At 55.7% G+C, this 19,935-nt stretch overlaps 1 protein-coding gene across 1 annotated transcript in view; it reads right to left on the bottom strand.

Moving 5' to 3' along the window:
• Positions 1-19,776, bottom strand: part of TCOF1 (treacle ribosome biogenesis factor 1) — a 36,563-nt gene extending 16,787 nt beyond the window's left edge. Inside the window, 16 exon segments of the mRNA XM_021715346.1 lie at positions 527-739; positions 897-1,070; positions 1,261-1,398; positions 3,729-3,926; positions 4,014-4,244; positions 4,429-4,611; positions 4,761-4,970; positions 5,095-5,457; positions 5,459-5,725; positions 7,176-7,406; positions 9,476-9,549; positions 10,072-10,258; positions 11,029-11,102; positions 14,118-14,263; positions 16,971-17,026; positions 19,699-19,776. Of these exon segments, the coding sequence (XP_021571021.1) occupies positions 527-739; positions 897-1,070; positions 1,261-1,398; positions 3,729-3,926; positions 4,014-4,244; positions 4,429-4,611; positions 4,761-4,970; positions 5,095-5,457; positions 5,459-5,725; positions 7,176-7,406; positions 9,476-9,549; positions 10,072-10,258; positions 11,029-11,102; positions 14,118-14,263; positions 16,971-17,026; positions 19,699-19,776 (2,823 nt within the window).
• Between the last annotated feature and the right edge of the window lie 159 nt (positions 19,777-19,935).

Raw genomic sequence — 19,935 nt, forward strand, 5'->3', positions numbered from 1 at the left:
ACACAGGAGTGCCTGGGATACCTTTCAGCAGGGAGGCCTTGGTTTGAGTGTTTTTTTATTTTTTTTTATTTTTTTGAGTTGGAGTCTCACTCTGTCGCCCAGGCTGGAGTGCAGTGGCACGCTCCCGGCCACCGCAGCCTCGACATGTTGGACTCCAGCAATCCTTCTGCCTCAGCCTTCCAAAGTAGCGGAAACTACAGGCGCGCGCTACCACACCCAGGTAATTTTTTTGATTTGTTGTAGAGATGAGGTCTCGCCAAGTTGCCCAGGCGGGTCTCGAACCCGCGGGCTCAGGCAATCCACTCACCTCAGCCTCCCAAAGTGCGGGATTACAGGCTGAGCCACCCAGCCCAGCCGGTTTGAGGGGTTTTGACAGCAGGTTTCGCCTAAGGAGACATGGAGGAGAGACTGGAGGAAGGGATCCTGGAGTCACAGCCTTAGTCGGGTCTTTCCTCCTCACCTGGGCCTGAACCCCCGTTCTGACTGAGGAGTGGGTGGTGGCGGCTTGGGGCCCGGCAGGTCTTACCTGGGCCAGGGTCATGGTTGCTGGGGCCTCCCCCTCACTGTCGGATTCTTCCTCACTGCTGCTGCCTGAGTCCTCCTCCTGTTTCCCTGCCTGGGCCTGGGAGGCAGCGGGCCCTGCCTTCCCGGGGGGTGCCAGGACAGCCCTTTTTCCGGGGGACTCCTTGGCAGGGGCTGAGACAGCTCTGAGCTGGGACGTCTTCCCCAAGGGCTTCGCCTGGAAAAACAGAACGAGGGGAGAAATCTCGGAGAGTGAGGACGAAGGATCGATGACGCACATGCAGCTGTGCCCCACGCAGGGGTGGCCAAGGCTTGCCACAGCTCCTGGCTCAGAGAGGAAGGCGCAGGCTGCCAGCCTTGCCCTTGGGCCTCACCTGAGCCGGTGCCTCCTCCTCGCTGTCTGACTCCTCCTCACTGCTCTCCGTGTCCTCCCCAGGCCTCGCCCGGGCCTGGGCTGCTGTGGCCACGGCCTTCCCCATTGCTGGTGCCGACACCTGGCTCCTCGCCAAGGCGGTGCTGTTCTGGAGGCTTTTTGCTAGCGGCTTTACCTGCATTACAAGGAGATAGCAGCATTGGAGACAGAGAGGACCACGCGGCTCCATGTAGGTGAAGCTCCCACTGTGGTGCGACTGTGGGGAGGTCACCCCGCCTGTGGGACCCTTGTCCACCCTGGGACCAGGGCTGGTCCTCTTCTCCACCCCAACCCCTGGCACTACCTTGGCTTTAGGCCCTACGTGCCTTGGCTGGGGACCCCTGTTTGGCTTGAGCAGCCGCAGTGACAACTTTTCCAGGTGCTGATGTTGCCCCTTTGGCTGAAGACGCTCTGCTGGCAGCTGGGCTGGCTTTGGCCAGAGGGGATTTCACCGAGGCCTTCACCTGGAAGGAGGAAGGAGGTTGTGGGGCAGTGAGATGTTGCAGGGCTGCGAGCCAAGAAGACCAGCTCTGAGCCAGACACCTGACCTGATTCTCGCTCCTCCATCTAAGAGCTGGGTGAACCTCACTGGGTCTCTGTATCACCCTCTATAATATGGGGATACTCTAAGGGCCACCCATGGGCTACTGTGAGGGTTAAAGGGGAGATTCAGCATTTAAAGTGGTGCCCAGCACACAATACACACTTGGATAAACTCATGATTAATGCACTTCGTGGTGTTAGCCGAGCACAAGACCACTCAGAACGAAGGTGTGCTCTGAGCTCCCTTCAGCTAGAAGCCCTGCCATTAGGTCTGGCTAATGGAATGTGAGCCAAGTGCCACACAAGGTAGGAAGCATGGCTCTTCCTGTTCTCAGCTGCATGGAATGCTGAGGTAACAGATGGCACTCAAGCAGCCGCCTTAGCCTATGAAGCGGGAGCTAGGTGCTTGAGATGGCAGAGCAAGACGGAAAACCATTGTTGTTGGAGATTTTCTTCAGTGTAACCGAATCTTAACTGATAGCCAAAGAAGCTCTAAAGACCAGCCAGGGACGTCAACAAATACCTAGAAAGATGAAAGCAAGATGGAGGGCAATTCCCAGGGTGAATTCCAGGCAGGGTTAGTACAAGCCTTGCACATGTGAAACAGAGAGGGATCTGGTGGCTTCTCTAGGCCCCAGCCTCATGCCAAGATGTCACTGGTCGGTGCCAGGTGATGCCCCACCTCCCAGGGTCCCTCATCCAAATGAGGCAAGTGAATGAAGTCAGGACTTCAAGAGGACAAGTCCCTACAGCGCAGATCATGTGTGACCAAGCTGGCAGCATGTGTGACCAAGGAAGTCATGTGGAGGAGAGTGACATCTTTCACACTGAACGTAAGAAAGCAAAACCAGCCAGGCCTAGTGGCTCAAGCCTTTAATCCCAGCACATTGGGAGGCTGAGGCGAGTAGACTGCCTGAGCCCAGGGGTTTGAGACCAGCCTGGGCAACTTGCAAGGCCTCGTCTCTACAATAAATAAAAATATTAGCTGGACATGGTGATGCCTGTAGTTCCAGCTACTTGGAAGGTTGAGGCAGAAGGATCGCCTTAGCCCAGCCGGCTGAGACTCTGGTGGTTGTGAGCAGCATGCCACTGCACTCCAGCCAGGGCAACAGAGTGAGACTCTACCTCAAAAAAAAAAAAAAAGAAAGCAGGCAAAACCAAGAACAGCAAGATTAACTTGACCTAGCAAACCTCCTCAGTGCACAAAAAAGGACTGCAGTCATATAAAATATGTTCTCCAATTGCAGTATGATTGAATTAGAAGTCAACCACAAAAAGAAACCCAGGTAATCCCTGGTATGTGGAAATTAAACAACTCATGGTCCAAAGAATAAAAATAGGACAACCCCATGGCCAGGCGGGAGGCTCAGATGGGAAGACAGGTATTTAAGTGACCTGAATGAGGACAGCACAAGCTCTAGGCCTGGAGAAGGGGAGGGGCCTGCCGGCAAGACTCGGGGGGGCCTCAAGAGGACCCTTTGGGACCTTCAGGCCCACAAGACAACAGCGAGCTGGAGGTACAACAATTCCATAGAAATGTGTGCTCTGGTACCGGGAAAAATAAAATGACTAACTTCTGAGTGGTTATAGAAAAAGAATCAACAGGGAGTGGTGAGTGCAGGGGGAGGAGCGAGGCAGCTCCGATGCCCAGCTCTTCCCAGGCTGGGGATCTGACTCCTGACTCTACTCTGCCCTCAGGGTGACAGCGAGTGTGCAGTAAGCAGACCCATGTGGAGCAGCCGGTGAGACCTCCCCATTCTCACCCAAACCCGTGAGGGCAGGCAGGGGCCTCCACAGCTGAGGCCACCTGCCAGGACGGAGCGAGCACCTGACCCCAGGCAACCTGGCTCCAGCCCCTGGCCTTTCTGCCACTGCACCGTGGCGCGATCCTGCAGGCAGTGCTGCCGGCGGTGAGTCACTCGAACTGGGGCTTCTCTGTGACCTGGCCTCACACAGGTTCTTCGGCTGGAACACACCTCCAGCCACGGGGCAGATGCTCTCACTGACTGGCACACTGCAGCCCAGGCACATAGCCTCCATCACACCACATGGAAGGACTGTGCCATGTCTGTGCCTCTCCCACGTGGGAACTCCCCGAGAGCCAGGCAGCACCTGGTGAGGTGGGACTCCACAGAATCTTGCCAGGCAGGGGACACATGCAGTGAAAAGTGGAAGGAGGTGGCCCCCAACAAGCTTCAGCCCTGGAGCAGACATGGGTGTGGGGGACAGGCCAGCTGCCCCAAGGCCTCACCTGTGCTGGGGTCACAGACGCATCCTCACTGTCTGATTCCTCCTCACTGCTCTCGGAGTCTTCCTGAGCCTCAGTCTTGACCTGGGCAACGATAAGCCCCGTCTTCCCAGGGAGCCCTGGGATGGCCCCTTTCCCTGAGGGCCCCTTTGCAGGCGCAGAAGCAGCTTTTGCTTGGGGGCCTTTCCCCACAGGCTTTGCCTGGGATGACAAGAGGAAGAGGCGTCCCACAGGAGCCCAGAGGACCATTCGGGGCCACCCACAGGCCAGCCTGCCCAGAAGCCTCACCTGTCCCACCATGACTGCAGACATGGTCTCCTCTTTTTCGCTCTCCGACTCCTCACTGCTTGAAGAGCCCTGCTCTGGCCTGTGGGTGCCTCGGGTCGCAGCTGGGGGTGGGCAGGCCGAGGAAGCTGCTGCCCCCGCTTTCCTGGGGGCAGCCTTGGCAGATGCGTTGGCACTGACAGTGCCTTTCCTTGGGGAGGCCTTGGGCTGAGGAGTTTTCAGAACTGGTTTTGCCTGAGCGAACACCGAAGACAGAGGCTGGAGAAGCTCCTGGACTCAGAGCCCCGTCTGCTCTGGGTTGGGGCCCACTGCTGCCCTTCCACCAGCCAGAACCCATGTTCTGATGCAGGGAGTACAGTTCCTCATGGGGCTTCTGGCATGTGGGGCTGATGATGCAACAGCCTTCCCTGGGCCTCACCTGAGCTGGGGCCATGGTTGCTGGAGCCTCCACCTCATTGCCAGAGGACTCCTCACTGCTCTCAGAGTCTTCCTCGGGCCTTTCGGTCTTGACCAGGGGGGCTGCGGGCCCTGCCTTCTGAGCGGGTCCCTTGGCAGGACTTGAGGTGGCTTTGACCTGGAGGGTTTTCCCTGAGGGCTTGGCCTGGAGGGAGACATACAGAATCAGGAGGGGCTCCAAGGGCAGATGTGCAGACACAGACCAAGGAGGCAGGCGAGACCCAGTGAGCGAGGAGGCTGGGCTGGAAGCCATGCAGGTGTCACCAGAGGGAAAGAGGCTTCCAGGAGACTCACCTGGGACGGAGTCACCAGTGTGGGTGCCTCATCCTCGCTATCTGACTCCTCGCTGCTGCTCCCCAAGTCCTCCCCCTGCTTCCCCGCCTGGACCTGGGCAGCGACAGGCACTGCCATCCTGGGGAGTGCTGGGCTGGCGCCTTTTCCAGAAGACCCCACAGGCAGGGTGGGGGCAGGGCTCACCTGGAATGTTTTCCCCGAGGGCTTTGCCTGGGAGAGCCAAAGGACAGGGTCATGGAGGGGAACCCAGAGGGCGGTGTAAGGATGTGTGAGGGTTCCAGGCACAGCAGGGAAGCACAGGCCACAGGGGTCTGTCAGTGTCTTCCAGCCTCACCTGAGCTGCACTCCCGGCTGGGGTCCTGGCTGCCGGCCCCTCCCCCTCACTGTCTGACTCCTCATCACTGCTGCTTTCCGAGTCTTCCTCCTGCTTTCCCACCTGAGCCTGGGCAGCGGCCGGCTTTGCTTTCCCAGGAGGTGCTGGGGCAGCCCCTTTCCTGGGGGACTCCTTGGAGGGGGCTGAGGCAGCTCTGAGCTGAGGGGTCTTCCCTGAGGGCTTTGCCTGAAGGAACAGAATGAGGGCAAGGAGCCCAGAGGGTAGGCGTGAGGACACAGGACAGATGGCATCATGCCATGTGGAGGGAGGGGGCTGGGGTATGAGATGCGCCTGGGCTCTAGCACAGGGTGGGACAGCCTTCCCGAGGAGGTCTTCTGGGAGGGCCTGGCCACACAGGGTCTCCCTCCCTCGGCCTCACCTGAAGGGAGGCTGCGGCAGCCGGTGTCTCCTCTTCGCTGTCCGACTCCTCCTTGCTGCTGCTCTCTGAGTCCTCCTCCTGCTTCCCCACCTGGGCCGGGGTGGTGGCAGGCGCTGCCCTCCCGGGGGGGTTTGGGGCTGCCCCTCTCCCAAGGGTCCCCTTGGCAGGGGCTGGGGCAGCTCCAACCTGGAGAGTTTTCTCAGAGGCCTTTACCTAGTAAAAGAGAAGAGGCAGTTTTTTCTGCTTCTGAAAACCTTCTGCGACACCTACAGGAGAAAGCCCAGGGGCCTTACGGGGCTCACTAGACCCCCTGCTGCCCTCTTCACCCCCAACGTGACTGCTGCTCCAGCCACAACAGCCTCCTCCCAGGGCGTTCATACCTCCTACTCACTTCTCCTAGCCTCCTCAGTCCCTGGTCTAGACGGGCACCACCTTGTTAGGGCCACCCTAGCTACAGCCTGTCGTGGGCTGGCTCCCATCATCTGAGAGCGCAGGGCACAGGCCCTGCTGTGGGTGCCTGTCTGATTAGGCTGTGGAGAGGGGTGTGCAGAGGCCCCAGGGGAGGATGGGAAGCCTTGGGAACAGAGGCTATCTATAGTGCAGAAGGGATGGGGCGTGTGTGATCTGTCTGGACATTTACACGTAGAGAACGGCAGGATCCCTGGGAGGCACGTCCTTGGCCCCAGGAGGAAAGGACCCTGCCTAAACCCTCTTCGCCAACCCCTCCTGGGGCTTCGTACTGCTCTGGGGCTTCAGCAGAGGCAGGCCCCGGTCGCCCCGGTCAGGCCTGGGCCGCCCAGCCCTGGGCCAACCACCCAGAGAACAGCAGCTCTAAGAACTTTCCCACGCTGGTGCCACTACTCCAGGATTTGCTGGCGTGCTCTTTTTACATTTCTGAGCCAACGGAGGGAAAGTAGACGTGACGCAGAAGTTCATGTTCGCGCCCCTGAAAGACGGACGCCACACCACGCTCAGCAGCTCTGGGCACAGCAGAACCTGCAGAGCCGGCACGCTGCCCTGTCCCAAGCCCATGCCCACTCCACCCCAGGGCCTTGGCAGACATCCCCTCCCTCGCGCCTTCCTTGATCACTCTGCCACTCCTCTGCCCCACCGGACAACCCTTACGCTTACTGTGTGGAACACGAGGGGTCTTGCCTATCTTGCTTATTCGCTGCCTGCCCCTCACCATCCTGCCCCAAGCCTGGGGGAGGGTTAGGGTCGCCCTCACCCACACTCTCCACTGCTCTGGTTCCCACAGCTTCCTAGCCTCTCTGGTTTGCCTTGAGAGGCACCCAGAGCCATGGGGACTGCGGGCCTGGCCATGCCCCAGGGCAGGGTCCCAGCAGACATGGCGGTAACTGGGCCCCCTGCAGCTAACATGGTGCCGGCCTGCTCAAGGCTAGTGCAGCTTAAAGACATAAAACCAGGTGATGAGAGCTTCTCAAGTGTCCTCATGGTAGGACGAATAGCCCATTTACCAGACTAGGAGGCAGGGGCAAAAAGGAGAGGTCACCGGCAGTGGGTTCGGGAAATCCAAGGGGAAGAAGGTACCCAGGGTGCTGCGTGGAACATGGCCCTGCCTCCCACACCCAGCTCCAGGGCGAGTATCCTCAGCAAAGGTGCTTCCGGCAGTCTAGCCTGCTGGCAGCCCTCTTGGCCTCACCTGGCGGGGGGTTCCTGCGGGGGCCTCCTCCTCACTTCCAGATGGCTCCTCGCTACTCTCAGTCTTCTCTCCGGACTTACCGGGCCCCTTGGCCGGAGGCAGAGCACCTCCTCTGACCTGGGGTCCTGCACTCCCCACCTTTCCCAGGGCTGGGGCTGTCCTGCCCACTGGAGATGCCTTAGAGGGGGCTGGCGGGGCCCTGACCTGGGCTGGTTTCACAGAGGGCTTCACCTGGAACGAGGGAGTAGAAGTAGAAAGTGAAGGACACCAACCATTTCCCCCAGGCTTCCAGATGAGGCGCTCAGGGTTTATAAGGCTCATTCCCAATGCCATTTGATTTTCAAATTCCCCGAGATAGAAATTATTTCTATACCCATTTTCCAGAAAAGTACCAGGGGTTCAAAGAGGTTAAATCCTTCACGAGCAATGGGAAAGGGCAGAGCTCCAACTAGAACCTGTGGCTGTCTGGCTCTGTGAACAGAACTCTCAGCTATGACACCTATCTCCTACCTAGCACCCAGGGTTTAGCTTGGGAGGGGCAGCCTCTCTCTCAAGACAGCACAGCCCTGTCTGTACTCACGCTCAAGTGTCTCATCATGAGCCATCCCAAAGACTGGGAGGCCAGGAACCGAACGCCAGTCATGCCACTGGCTTGCCAAGACCTTGTACACGTGCTTTCCTTCTGTGAGCTCTTCCAGACTTCTAAAATTCTGATTACAGGCTCAGTGCCTCAGCCTGTAATCCCGCACCTTGGGAGGCTGAGGTGAGTGGATTGCCTGAATCTGCGGGTTCGAGACTCGCCTGAGCAACTTGGTGAGACCTCGTGTCTACAATGAATCAAAAAAATTGGCAGCGTGTGGTAGTGCACGCCTGTAGTTCTAGCTACTTGGAAGGCTGAGGTGGAAGGATCGCCGGAGCCCAGCAGGTTGAGGCTGCAGTGGCCGGGAGCAGCCACTGCACTCTGGTCTTGGTGACAGAGTGAGATCCCCCACCCAAAAATAAATAAATAAAATAAAATAAAATCCTGATGCTTCCAAGGCAGTGACTTCCTCTATGACATGCCAGAACCCGCATGGCCCAGGTTTCTGGGGCGTCCAAGTCTTCCTCACTGCTGAGGAATCCTGCATGGCCCCTAGCATACCAGGCTGTGTGTAGGGTCCAGGTTCCCAGAGCCAGGATGGCCCCTTTCCTTTGGCAAGGCCTGGACCTATAGAAACCAGGGCGTCCTTATGGCTGGAGGTATAAGGTGAGAACAGAAGGTGGACAACAGGCCCCAGTCAGGTCCAGGGTAGAAGGGGTGAGGTCTCAACCAAGGAAGGACAGTAAGGAAAGCTCCCCAGGCACTAGGTCAGCCCATCTCCAGCTCCTGCTGGCTGTCCCTCTAAAAATGTCTTTCCAGCTGTGGCACCATGGCCTCAGCCCCCAGTGTCTCCTGCCAGGGCAACTCCAACTGCCCCTACAAGCCTCATGGGTTTACTCTGCACTGCCCTCCAATCCAGGCTGCAGCTGGCAATCGTGAAACATCAGCCAGGCCACTCTGGCTCTGGTGCCCAAAGCCCTGCTGTGGCTTCTTAGAGCCCTGAGAATAACATGCAAACTCATGTGGAACTGGCCCCTGCCTTCTTGTGACCTTGTCTCGTGTCACTTTCCCCTTACTTGTTAATTTCAGATCTATGTTGTCAAAAAGCACCCAGCTCACTCTGCCTCGGACTGGCACACACTGCTCCTTCTGCTCATGCCCACTCATCATGGACCCCACGGCCCCGCGTTTTCCCTTCAGAGTAGCTGTTGCCATAGTCAAGCATGCAAGGACCCTCCCTGCATCCCCTAGGTCTAGCGCTTAGTAGGTATGCAACAAGGAAGAGCCTGCAGAGGTCTCTCCCAGGTCAAAGCTCAGAGAAGAGACAAGGCTACGGACTGAGTCCCGCCCAACTCTGGCCAGGTGCCCAGGCCTAGTGTTCACAGTGGGCCCAGACCCTCTTGGCAGAACACTCCACGTGACCACCATACTCTTGCCCCAGGTCTGGTTCTCATGTCTCCTCCTGCTGGACGCCTACCTCCCCACCCTTCCCCACGGAGCCCCAGGGCCTCGCTCTAAGAAGCTTTCCTGGCCTTACAGGTCGCTCCCTTCTCCCACATGCTTGGAGTATAGGAAGCACCTCGGGCTCCACTCCCTCCCACTGCCCCCATCACTCTACACAGATGCTGAACTGAGCTGGGCCCACTGATGTCTGAAGACCTGGGAGGCTCCTCGGAGGGCCAGAGGCTTGGGAAGGGCAGCGCCCAAGGCTAAGCATTACCTCCACGTCTGTCTCATCGCTGGAGCTGTTGGAGTCCTCGCTGGAGCTGCTGGCCTGGCCCGCTGACACCAGCCCTGAGGGACAACATGGAGGGGACTGAGGAACTCCCTTTCCGGACCTGCCTGCCTGCTTGTCCCAGCACCTCCTGTGTGCAGAGCCACAGAAGCCCCTTTGGATGGGGGCCCAGCCCGATCCCTGCGTTCCTGCAGAGTGGGGCCCTGGCAAGGGCCCTAATAGGACCCAACAGACATGCACCAGTACCAAACGGTTCACACGGGCTGGGCAAGCGGCTATCTTACGCGAGAAGGAGGCAAACCGGGCCTTTCCCTATAGTCTCTGAGCCTGCACAGCGGTCCCTGGAACCTGCTGGGGAGTCACAAGCCAGAAGTGCTCAAGCTCCACCCAGGCAGCTCAGCCTGCAGCATGGTCCCTGCAGCAGCCCGCCCTCCTCCAGGGTGGGGAAATGGCCTAAGGTAAGGGGCCCTGGCTGCCATGGGGACAAACTTTTGAATTCCAGACCATCCTAGAGCTTGACACACAGTGACAGGCTGTCCTGTCAGCCTGAACCCTGGGGGCTCCTAGCGGTGGGGGCTTACCTGGCTTGGCAGTGGCTCCACGGACTGGGACGCTGCCCTCCTCCTCTGTTTCTGAGACCAAGACGGTATTAGCAGAAGGCTCTGTGGACTTCCTAGGTGAACTCCCAGAGAGGAGGTGGGCCACCGTCTTCCCGGACACAGGGTGTGGCATGGAGTTCCCCGTTCTGCTGCCTTTCTCTGTCTTTGTCTACACGAAGTGAGAGTGAGAGACACGCTGGCACAGCAGAGAGTCAGGTACACAGGCTCCCGCAAGCAAGCACAACCTGCACCTCCTGGCTATGTGAGTTTGAGCAAATCACCTTCATTTGTTTCCCCATCTTTAAAGTGGGGCCAAAAATAGTACCTCCCCTCTCAGGGCGCTGAGAAGGAATCACAGCTCTTAGGACACAGTGGTTACTTGCTAGGCTATGCAGCAGTCTGCTGTGGACATGACCATGATTTCTAATTACTTTCACACATTGTTGAGAATGCTCCAGGCAACTTCAGAGGCACAGTCCTTTGTGCACAAATGCTGGCGACACAGCTTTCTGGATTATTAGAAAATGACACCGTCCTTTCTACGTAGCTTCTGGTTCAGAAACACCTTTAAAGTTTCGGAAACATGACAGGTGTCTCATTCGCCTCGGTGTTCCCATTGCCCAGCTCAGTGCCTGGACCTTACAGCTGTTGGTGAAGATCTGCTGAGTGACCAAGGACTAGCAGGGACGAAGGAGGGAAAGCTGTCCGTCCCAGGCACAGAAGGTGGGTCCGTCCCAGGCACCCACTGCAGTACACACCATCCTTATCTTACAGAAAAGGAAACTGAGGCCCAGAGTGGCGAAGGGCCTCACCAAGATACCACAGCAGGTGCTACAGGTCAAGATGTAAATACAGTTGGGCAACTACTCACGACCCTGTCCTCTGACACAGGGCATCTCCACTCTCACAGGTGACAGCCTAGAAGGCTGTCTCACTCACCGTGGCTTTTTCCTTCATGCTTGATGGTAAGCCTATTGCCAGGGTAGAGGAGTTGGTACACGCCGGCTTTAGGGCTGCAAGACACAAACACCCACCAGATGAGCCAGACCAGCCTTCCCTCACCTGAGAACAGCAAACAGGCTCACCTCCCCAGCGGTTCCATGGCACCAACTGCCTGACTCTGGCTGGTGGATCTTCGACCCAGTCCAGTTGCGTGGGAAAGAAGCCTGTGGCATGAGCCATGCCCACCAGGATCGAGAGAAGGGAACATGGAAGGCGTGCTCTGTACTCTATGGACTCCTAGCTCCCCATGGCATGGAACACGCAGGCCCCAGAGGGAAAGGATGGGCTCCCATCACCTCCTACTACAGAGGCACCACACAGTGCCAGAGGCACTTGTCCACACAGGCTGCCACACCGTGCTCGCAAGTTGCTGGCTGTCAGGCAGCCCCAGGTTCAGAGAAAGCTGCTCACAATTCAAGAGCTTCTCAGTGGAGAGGCAGTTGAACCAGGAGCCTCAGACCTGGGAGCTGCTGCAATTCGCAGGCTTGCGAGCCTTTCACACTAGGGTATGATCTCCTTAGATCTAGGTCTTAGGTGACTTCTTGCTAAAGAGGATGTTGCTGAGATGAATGGTGTGATCTAATTCTTTTCCTGATACTTGGCTCCATCTCTCTCTTTAAATTATGGAAAATTTTATGCACATTCATAAGTAGAGAGGAAGAATCACTCAGCACTACCCATTAGCAACTATGGCTAATCTTATTTCATCTATTGTCTCATCTGCTCTCCCACATCATGCATCATTTTGAAGAAAGCATCAGCCATCCTATCATGTTGCTCACAAACATTTCAGCATGTTTCTCCCACTGAGGACACTTTATTTATTTTTTTGAGTCAGAGTCTCACTCTATTGCCCAGGCTGGAGTGCAGTGGCACACTCACTGCCATCGCAGCCTCAACCTGGGCTCAGGCGATCCTTCCACTTCAGCCTTCCAAGTAGCTGGAACTACAGGCACACGCTACCATGCCCAGCTTATTTTTTGATTTATTGTAGAGACAAGGTCTCACCAAGCTGCCCAGGCTGGTCTCGAACCCCTGAGCTCAGGCAATCCTCTCGCCTTAGCCTCCCAAAGTGCTGGGATTACAGGCTTGAGCCACTGTATCAGCCTGAGGACACTTTAAAAGGTATAATTATACACTCAAGAGGTCAAAGTGGGAGGATCACTTAAGGCCAGGAGTTCGAGACCAGCCTGGGCAACATAGTGAGAACCCATCTCAAAAAAAAAACAAAAAAGGGAAGAAACCAAAAGGAGGTATCATTACAATTCCATGATCACAGTTAATAAAACTAATAACCAAACAGCCAGTCAGTATGGAATCTCATCATTCGTTTAGGATGATGTGTAGATCTGCATATGGGCATGCATGTATGCATATCTGCATGACTGCAGGCACAGGAGAAGCCTTAAAAGCTCCCCACCCAAGACGCACGGAGGGAACGCAAGGGGAGCCGGGCAGGAGAAGAGGAAGCCTTCCACTTTTCTCCTAGATGCTTTTGTATAGTTCAAAGTGAACTTGATCTGCATTTATGATTTAAGATTAAATAAGATATAAAATACATATCTAGTATGATCTCAAACAACTTTAAAAGCAGGATCAGGAAGCCAGGCACAGTGGCTTATGCCTACAACCCCAGTGACTAGAAAGGTTGAAGTAGGAGGATTACATGAGGCTAGGAGTTTGAGACCAACCTGGGCACCATAGCAAGAGCCTTTCTTTATAAAAAATTGAAAAAATTATCCAGGCATGGTGGCACATGCCTGCAGTCCCAGAGACTCAGGAAACAGAGGCAAGAGGACTGCTTGAGCCCAGGAGTTCAAGGCCATAATGAGCTATGATCATGTCATTGCACTCCAGCCTGGGTGACAGAGCGAGACCTTCTATTTAAAAAAAAAAAAAAAAAAAGCGCAGCCTCAGGAAAAATAATTTGCTAAATTGTAGGTGGTAAGAATATAGGTAATTTTTTCCTGCTTTGCTTCAAAGTAATTTTCTAATATTCTACAAGGAACACTGTACAGAATCCTGCATTTTATAATTGCAAAATGTATTTGAAAATCAAAAAACTGGCCAGGCTCGGTGGCTCAGCCTGTAATCCCGTGCTTTGGGAGGCCAAGGTGAGTGGATTGCCTGAGCCCGCGGGTTCAAGACTCGCCTGGCCAACTTGGCAAGACCTCATCTCTACAATAAATCAAAAAATTGGCCGAGCATGGTAGCACACGCCTGTAGTTCCAGCTACTTGGAAGGCTGAAGCAGAAGGATCGCCGGAGCCCAACAGGTTGAGGCTGCGGTGGCTGGAAGAACACCACTGCACTCCAGTCTGGGCGACAGAGTGAGACTTCAACTCAAAAAAAAAAAAAAAAATCAAAAAACTGTTTTCTATGTAACCAAAAAATACTAATACGATGCATAGAAGATGCAGCAACTCCTCTCTCTTGTGGCTGCTATGGGAGAGCACCAGGAGCCCTGGGAGTCGGGGAGCTGGGCCAGGAAGGCCTCGGATGGGCCACCCCCACCACTGCACTAACACTGAGTGTCTAGCAGCTTCTAGGGGTGATGTGCACACTCCAGAATAAGGGGGACTAGCAGCTCCAAGACAGTGCAGGCACTCAGAAGAGGGGCTGCCTGCTACCTACTACCCAGCTCTGGCAGTGCTTCTGAGAATGTTGTCTTCTTCCAGCTCATCAGAATCGCCTGGAGCTTGTGAGAAGACAACCCCAGGCTGCCGTCCACCAAAGGAGACTGCAAGAGCCTAGCCAGATCCGAGAGCCGAGGACACAACGCCTGGCATGAAGGAAGGGCTCAAGGGCCTGCTGCAACCGAACGTGGGCCCTCCCCATGTGTCCTGGAAGGGCCTGTCTTCCCAGGCTCCCTGAAGAGGAGCTGGGGGTAGACTCTGCCCTGAACAACCCAGGGTCCCATAGCCCGTTCCCACAGGTACAGGCTGGGTTCCCTGCCAGCCCAATGATGGGGGCCTCACAGGGAAGCCCAGGCCTCTGCAGCACCTTGCACACAGGACTCTTTCTTACTGGCTTTGGTGGTTTTGGCTTCTGCCTCTTCCTCCTCCTCCTCCTCCGAGCTCTCCGAGCTGCTGATGGGGTCTGACACGCGGGCCTTCTTGGCCTGTAGAGCCGCATCGCCCTCTGCCTTCCGCTTCCGGCCAAGCTCCGAGGTCCTGCAGGATGAGGGTGACTGTCTGAACCAATGGGGTGATGGGTGATGACCAACTCCCTGAGATTTGAAGACATGAAACGTCCCACATCCTCCCAGCCCCCGAGGGAACTGAGTACAGAGTGTTTACACAGCAATGGCACATAGTGTAGATGTGTTCTGCATTTTCACTCATTTCATAGAGTGCTCTTACAATTCTTGATTAGTCTTCAGAGTAATCAGGGGTGCCTGATGACATTACGCAGCGGTAGCCACAGTCACTAGGGAAGAGGGGTGGCCCATGTGGGCACCCAGGGCTCCCTCCAGAATGTGCTGCGTGTGCTGTGCCTCCTTCTGAAGACTGCCTGGTCCTTCCCGCCTCCACTCTAGTGCAGCCTCCCCAGGGAGGCCCTGGGGCTGCCCCTCCCCCAGGCCATGCCCCACCAGCTTCTCTTTCTTCTGAGCACTTTCTCTGTCTCCTGTGATTCTACCTATTTCCTGCCTGACTTGACCCCAGTGGCCTGGGGAGGGGGAGCTGGCAGCTCAACAGTGTCCTCAGGGCTCAGTACAGGTCTCAAAAGCAACTAGTGACTTGCCTGGGGTCACAGGAAGTCTGGGGCATCTGCAGGATAAGCATCCGAATGGCAGAGTCCCCTGAACTTTCAGATATCACCTCCTCTGACCCCCTGCCCCTCCCCCCGCCAGGTTTCACTGTCATCTAGGCCCCCTGTTTTCCAGCTGGGGTGGCCACTCTTCTGCTATGGGTTAGGATGTGCTGTTCGGCACCTTGTTCCCAGGATGCTCCTAGTAAAAACAGATTTCCTTTATACACATATCAATGTATTCCGCCTCTCCTCCTAAGAGAAGGTAAGTGCCACAGGAGCAGGGCTTTTCTTCTGGTCTGTTCCCAGCTAAAGCAAGAACAGGGCCGGCTTGTGGTAGGTGCTCAGTTAATGTTGAGGGACACACCCAGTGGAAGCCTTAGCACTTTCTGTAGACCACTGGGTCTAGTCCTCACAATGCGATGAGCAATTACTGTAATTTTAAAGATGAAGACAGTCTCAGAGAAGCCGAGAAACTCACTCAAGGTCTCACAGCTAGTTGCTGGGTTTGAATTTGAGCTAGGTTGCTCAGGCTCACACCTCATCTTGGGTGTAAGGTCCTCGTTCTGCTCAGCACCCCTCACTCTCAGAAGGGGACGGTGGCAGGGAGGATGCGGGGAGCAGCTCACGGCGGCAGCTTTCTGGGGGAAAGAAATCCTATGAATAACACCCACATCTGGACAACTCAGGGAGGGTGGGGAAGTACGGGTGTGCCTGTCCTTTGAGCTCACCTTAGCAGCAGAGAAGAGCCAAGTACCGAGGGCTCACAGGGTTTTCAAGAGCCTTAGCTCTCCATTAGATGCTAGGACCCCTGCCACACCATTTCTGTCTTTGCTTACATACCTCTGATGACAGAGAGCTCACTATTCCCACTGTAGCTGACCTCAGTTTTAGATAACTCTGATGATCAAGTGCTTATATTCAGAAGCTGAAGCCTGTTTTCCTAAAGCAGGTGCCTGTGGGGCTCACTTCTGCTTCCCAGGGCCCCAGCAAATGGTGCCTCACCTGCCTCTTCTCCATCCAGGACAATTCAGTGCTCTATCATTCCGCATGGGACATGCTGCAGGTCCTTCCCCCCCCCACCTCTCATAGTGTGGTCAGGCCAGTGTGTGCAGAGAACACAATCATCCCCTCCTTCATTCTGAAACCATTCCTCTGTTGATGCATCCTGGGATTATTCCCTTCCTTGAAACGTCTTTAAGCTTTACAAGCTTCACAGACACTTCGCACTTGACATGTCCTTGCAATCTTTCCTTCCAAAGTGGGTTACCTTCCAGCTTGACACAGGGACCTACCCTCCAGCCAGGTACACAAGGCAGTTCTGGGCATCAACGAGGAATTCCCCCTACCAGGCCCTACTTTCACCCGCTGTGACTCTTGGAGTCCTCATCTCGAGCCCGTGAGCTCCTGCCTGGTGATGATGCCCACAGCCTGCCAGTGCTGCCATGGTGCAGGGTAAGTTCCTCATGCTCTGGGGTAAGACACGGTTTCTCACAATTGGGGCCCAGGCCTGGCAGGGGCAGGTCCTGTCAACTGTGAACTGCACTTGCACGGTCCCCAGCCACAGCATTAGCAATTCCACGGCCAGGCACACCTCGGTCTCTCTCCACCTGCTACCTAGTTCACTGCTCACCTTCCTGTAGCTCTCAACCAAAAACCGCCTCAGAGAAGCCTCCCCTGAGCCCCACACGTGGCCAGCCTTCCCCACGTAGTGGCTATGGACCAGGGGCTTCTTTCTATAGTCCTTACTACCAGGGAACTTCACATGCACGGGTTTCCTTGACTCATGTCTACCTCTCTAACTACAATGTCAGCAGCAGGAGAGAAGAAGCCATGTTGGTTTCACTTCCTTACTTAGAATGGGACTTGGCATTCAGCAGGTGCCCAAAAAGTGTGTGCTGATCAAGTGGATTATAAGCTGGTGAGAAGCTTTTGTTCTTAAGAAATCACAGCTCCCAACGTCCCCTCCCACACCAGATGCCCATCCATGTGGTGTGACTTGGCTTCCTGGAGGAACAACGGCGTCCACATTGTGCCACAGGGACAGACCTTAGACCAGATGTGTACCCAAGCTTACTCTGAGCCGACACCCTGAGGTGACCCCACTCACTCCCTCAGTCCACCACTTACTGCTGCCAGTGCGTGTAGATCTCCAGAAGGGTCACGGGCTGGGCCAGAAAAATCTTCTGCAGGGAAGTAAGAGAGAGCCACAGTCAGCCCGGCATAGCAGGCATCCTCCCTGGGCCCAGTTCTCCCAGACTGCATGACCTCAACAGGGGGGTTGAGAAAGGGTCTTTTTGCTCTGGGAAGTGTCTGCTTGGCCCTGCCTCTGTCCCACTCCAAACCTCTCAAGACATGATGAGCAAACGATTCCAGCTAACCTCTTAAGATGACACACTGAGCGGCTAGTGTTTATCCAGCCTCCAGCCTCCCTGGCACTACCCAAACAGAGAGGCAGGGTCTTTCCTAGGCCTGACCTTTATGAAGGCTTTCAAAGACCTGGCCAGTCACTCTCCCCAAAGCACAAACCACAGCCCAGACCCCAAGGCACCCTGGTGGCACAACCACAGTCCAGATGTCTGTTGGAACGAGATCCCAAACAGTGCTGGCCCCTTGGTGAAGCAGAGGGAACAAGTGGAATCCAGGCCTTTGAGCGGAGGCTGGAGTGCCCATCATCTCTGTAAATGTCAAGAACCCAGGTGTCGAGTGCTCCAGTGAGGCTATGCCACGTGGGGTATGGGTGGGGGGCTGGAGGGGGTCTGAACCCAGGCAGAGTAGCCCAGAGGGAGCCCCTGGGGCCAGGCAGTGCTCCCCTGCGAACGGGCCAAGCTCATCTCTTCACCTCCTCAAGCTTTCAGGCTCCCCTTTCTCACGTGGGGACAACAGCAAAGCCCACCGTGCAGGTGGCCATCAGGTCTGCAAGATGTCAGCACCCAGCACAGCAGGCCAATCACACCAAGACTTCCGGACTTAGCCTCACTCCGCTCCTCCTGGGCAAAAGGGCTTCCTCACTGTCCTCACCCACCCTCAACAGGACCCTGGTACTCTTCTGTCTGCGATGTTGTCTCACATGCTCCACGGCTCACTCCCTCGCTTCCTTCAGGGCCCTGCCCAAATGTCACCATCTAACAAGGCTTCCCTGGTCACCCTATCTACAGTGGGACTTGCCACTCCTTACCCCCTCGCCCGCCTTACTTTTATAACGAGTCCCCACCATCACTGGATATCCTACACCATTAACTCGTTTCCTGTGTTTGCTACCTTGTCTGCTCTCTGTCCGCACCATGAGGGCAGGACCCTTCGGCCTGGGCATGTGCTATAACAGGTCGGCACTATCTCTCCCTCCCCTTATCTGTCAAGCGATTTAACTAGAGTGGGAAAGGCAACGAGACTCCGAGTGGGCTGGGAACAGCACAGACGACGGCTCTGGGCCCATCACCCTTTAGAACCTACGCTGCAGCAAAGGGATTTGACTCCTCAGGATACCGTCTCACTGGCTGAAACCCCCCGTGACTTACACTGCCCTTTAGATGAAGACCCAACTGCTCACTGGGCAGCTCCAGCCAGCACTTGCCTTCACCTCTGCTGTCATCTATAGGCTTGAACTCCACACTTCAGCCACAGTGGACTTTCTTGCGAGTATATGCAAGCTCCCTCCCACCACAGGGCATTTGCACCTCAGCCCGGAACATCTTTTCCTTTGGATCTCAAATCTGCCATCACTTCCTTTGGAAATAAGCCTCAGTCACTTTTGTAATTCTCTTGAAATCGTCTAGCCGGGCGCGGTGGCTCACGCTTATAATCCCAGCATTTTGGGAGGTGGAGGAGAGAAGACTGCCTGAGCCCACATGTTGGAGACCAGCCTGGGCAACTTGGGGAGACCTCATCTCTACAATAAATTAAAAAAGTTAGCCTGGCGTGATGGTGCACACCTGTAGTTCTAGCCACTCGGAAGGCTGAGGCAGAAGGATCGCCTGAGCCCAGCAGGTCAAGGTTGTGGTGGCTGTGAGAGTGCTACTGCATTCCAGCCTGGGGAACAGAGTGAGACTCTGGCTCAAAAAAAAAAAAAAAAAGAAAGAAAGAAAGAAAGAAAAGAAATCACCTACAGAAAATCACCTTCATGTCCCAATCCCTGGGGGAGGGGCAAGGCTGATCAACATATTCTAAATGCTTGAGGAGACAAGAAGCCATTGAAGAACTAGAGGCTTCAATCTCCAAGGACTCCACATCCCCTTACACCTTCCTCCTGGACTGCCTCTATAATGGTTCAAGCTGGGGGGGGGTTAGTACCAGATGTTGAGGGGAATTGTTTTATAGGCTGCATCTACTGTAAAACCTAAAACATGGTATTTGAGATCTTTTTCAGACTTTGTACACTGGTGGACCTGAACTCCTACCCAGGGTCAGAGCACTAGGGATCACAGAATCACAGATCACAGAATCACCAGGAAGACAGTCTCAACACCTCCCAATGACATCATCAACCAATCAAGAGCCCCAATCCCTCTGGCCGCTAAGTTCCCTTAAAAACCTTATCCTCTGAATTTTCAGGGAGGCGGATTTGAGAGATTTATCCCGCCCTCCTCATTTAGCTGCTTTGCGATATTAAACTCTCCATTGTAGTACATGGCTGCGTCAGTTTGTTTTTTCTGGGGAGGGGGCAGAAGAACCGGGTTCGGCTGTAACACTTTGATTTGTCTCCCCTACTAGACAGTGAGCTCCAGAGGGATGGGAGACGAAGCTCAAGGACCATCAGCACCCCGAGGGCCGGGTTAACGGTGGCTGAGTGAATGAATGAAGTTAGAAGTGACTGCACCACGAGTTCGAGTCCCAGTGCCGCCGTCTCAGCACCAAGCACCGCTAAAGGCCTGAGCTCCAGCTCCACCGTGGGCCGTGCGCCGGTCTCGCCTCCAGGCGCTCCGGGGGAGGGTCGCATGCTCCCGGAGACGCACGGCCGCCTCCCCCGGGCCGCGCCGAGCCACGTGGCCGGGGACTCGGGAAACTCAAACCCGGCGCCGTCAGGAGGGGCGGAGGTAAGGGGCGCGGGAATTACAAAGCCCGGCGCTGGCGACCACAGTCCCGGCCCGCCCACTGC

Source organism: Carlito syrichta, unplaced genomic scaffold (genome assembly GCF_000164805.1).
Source record: "Carlito syrichta isolate Samal-C Ts95f unplaced genomic scaffold, Tarsius_syrichta-2.0.1 Scaffold307020, whole genome shotgun sequence".
Lineage (NCBI taxonomy): Eukaryota > Metazoa > Chordata > Mammalia > Primates > Tarsiidae > Carlito > Carlito syrichta.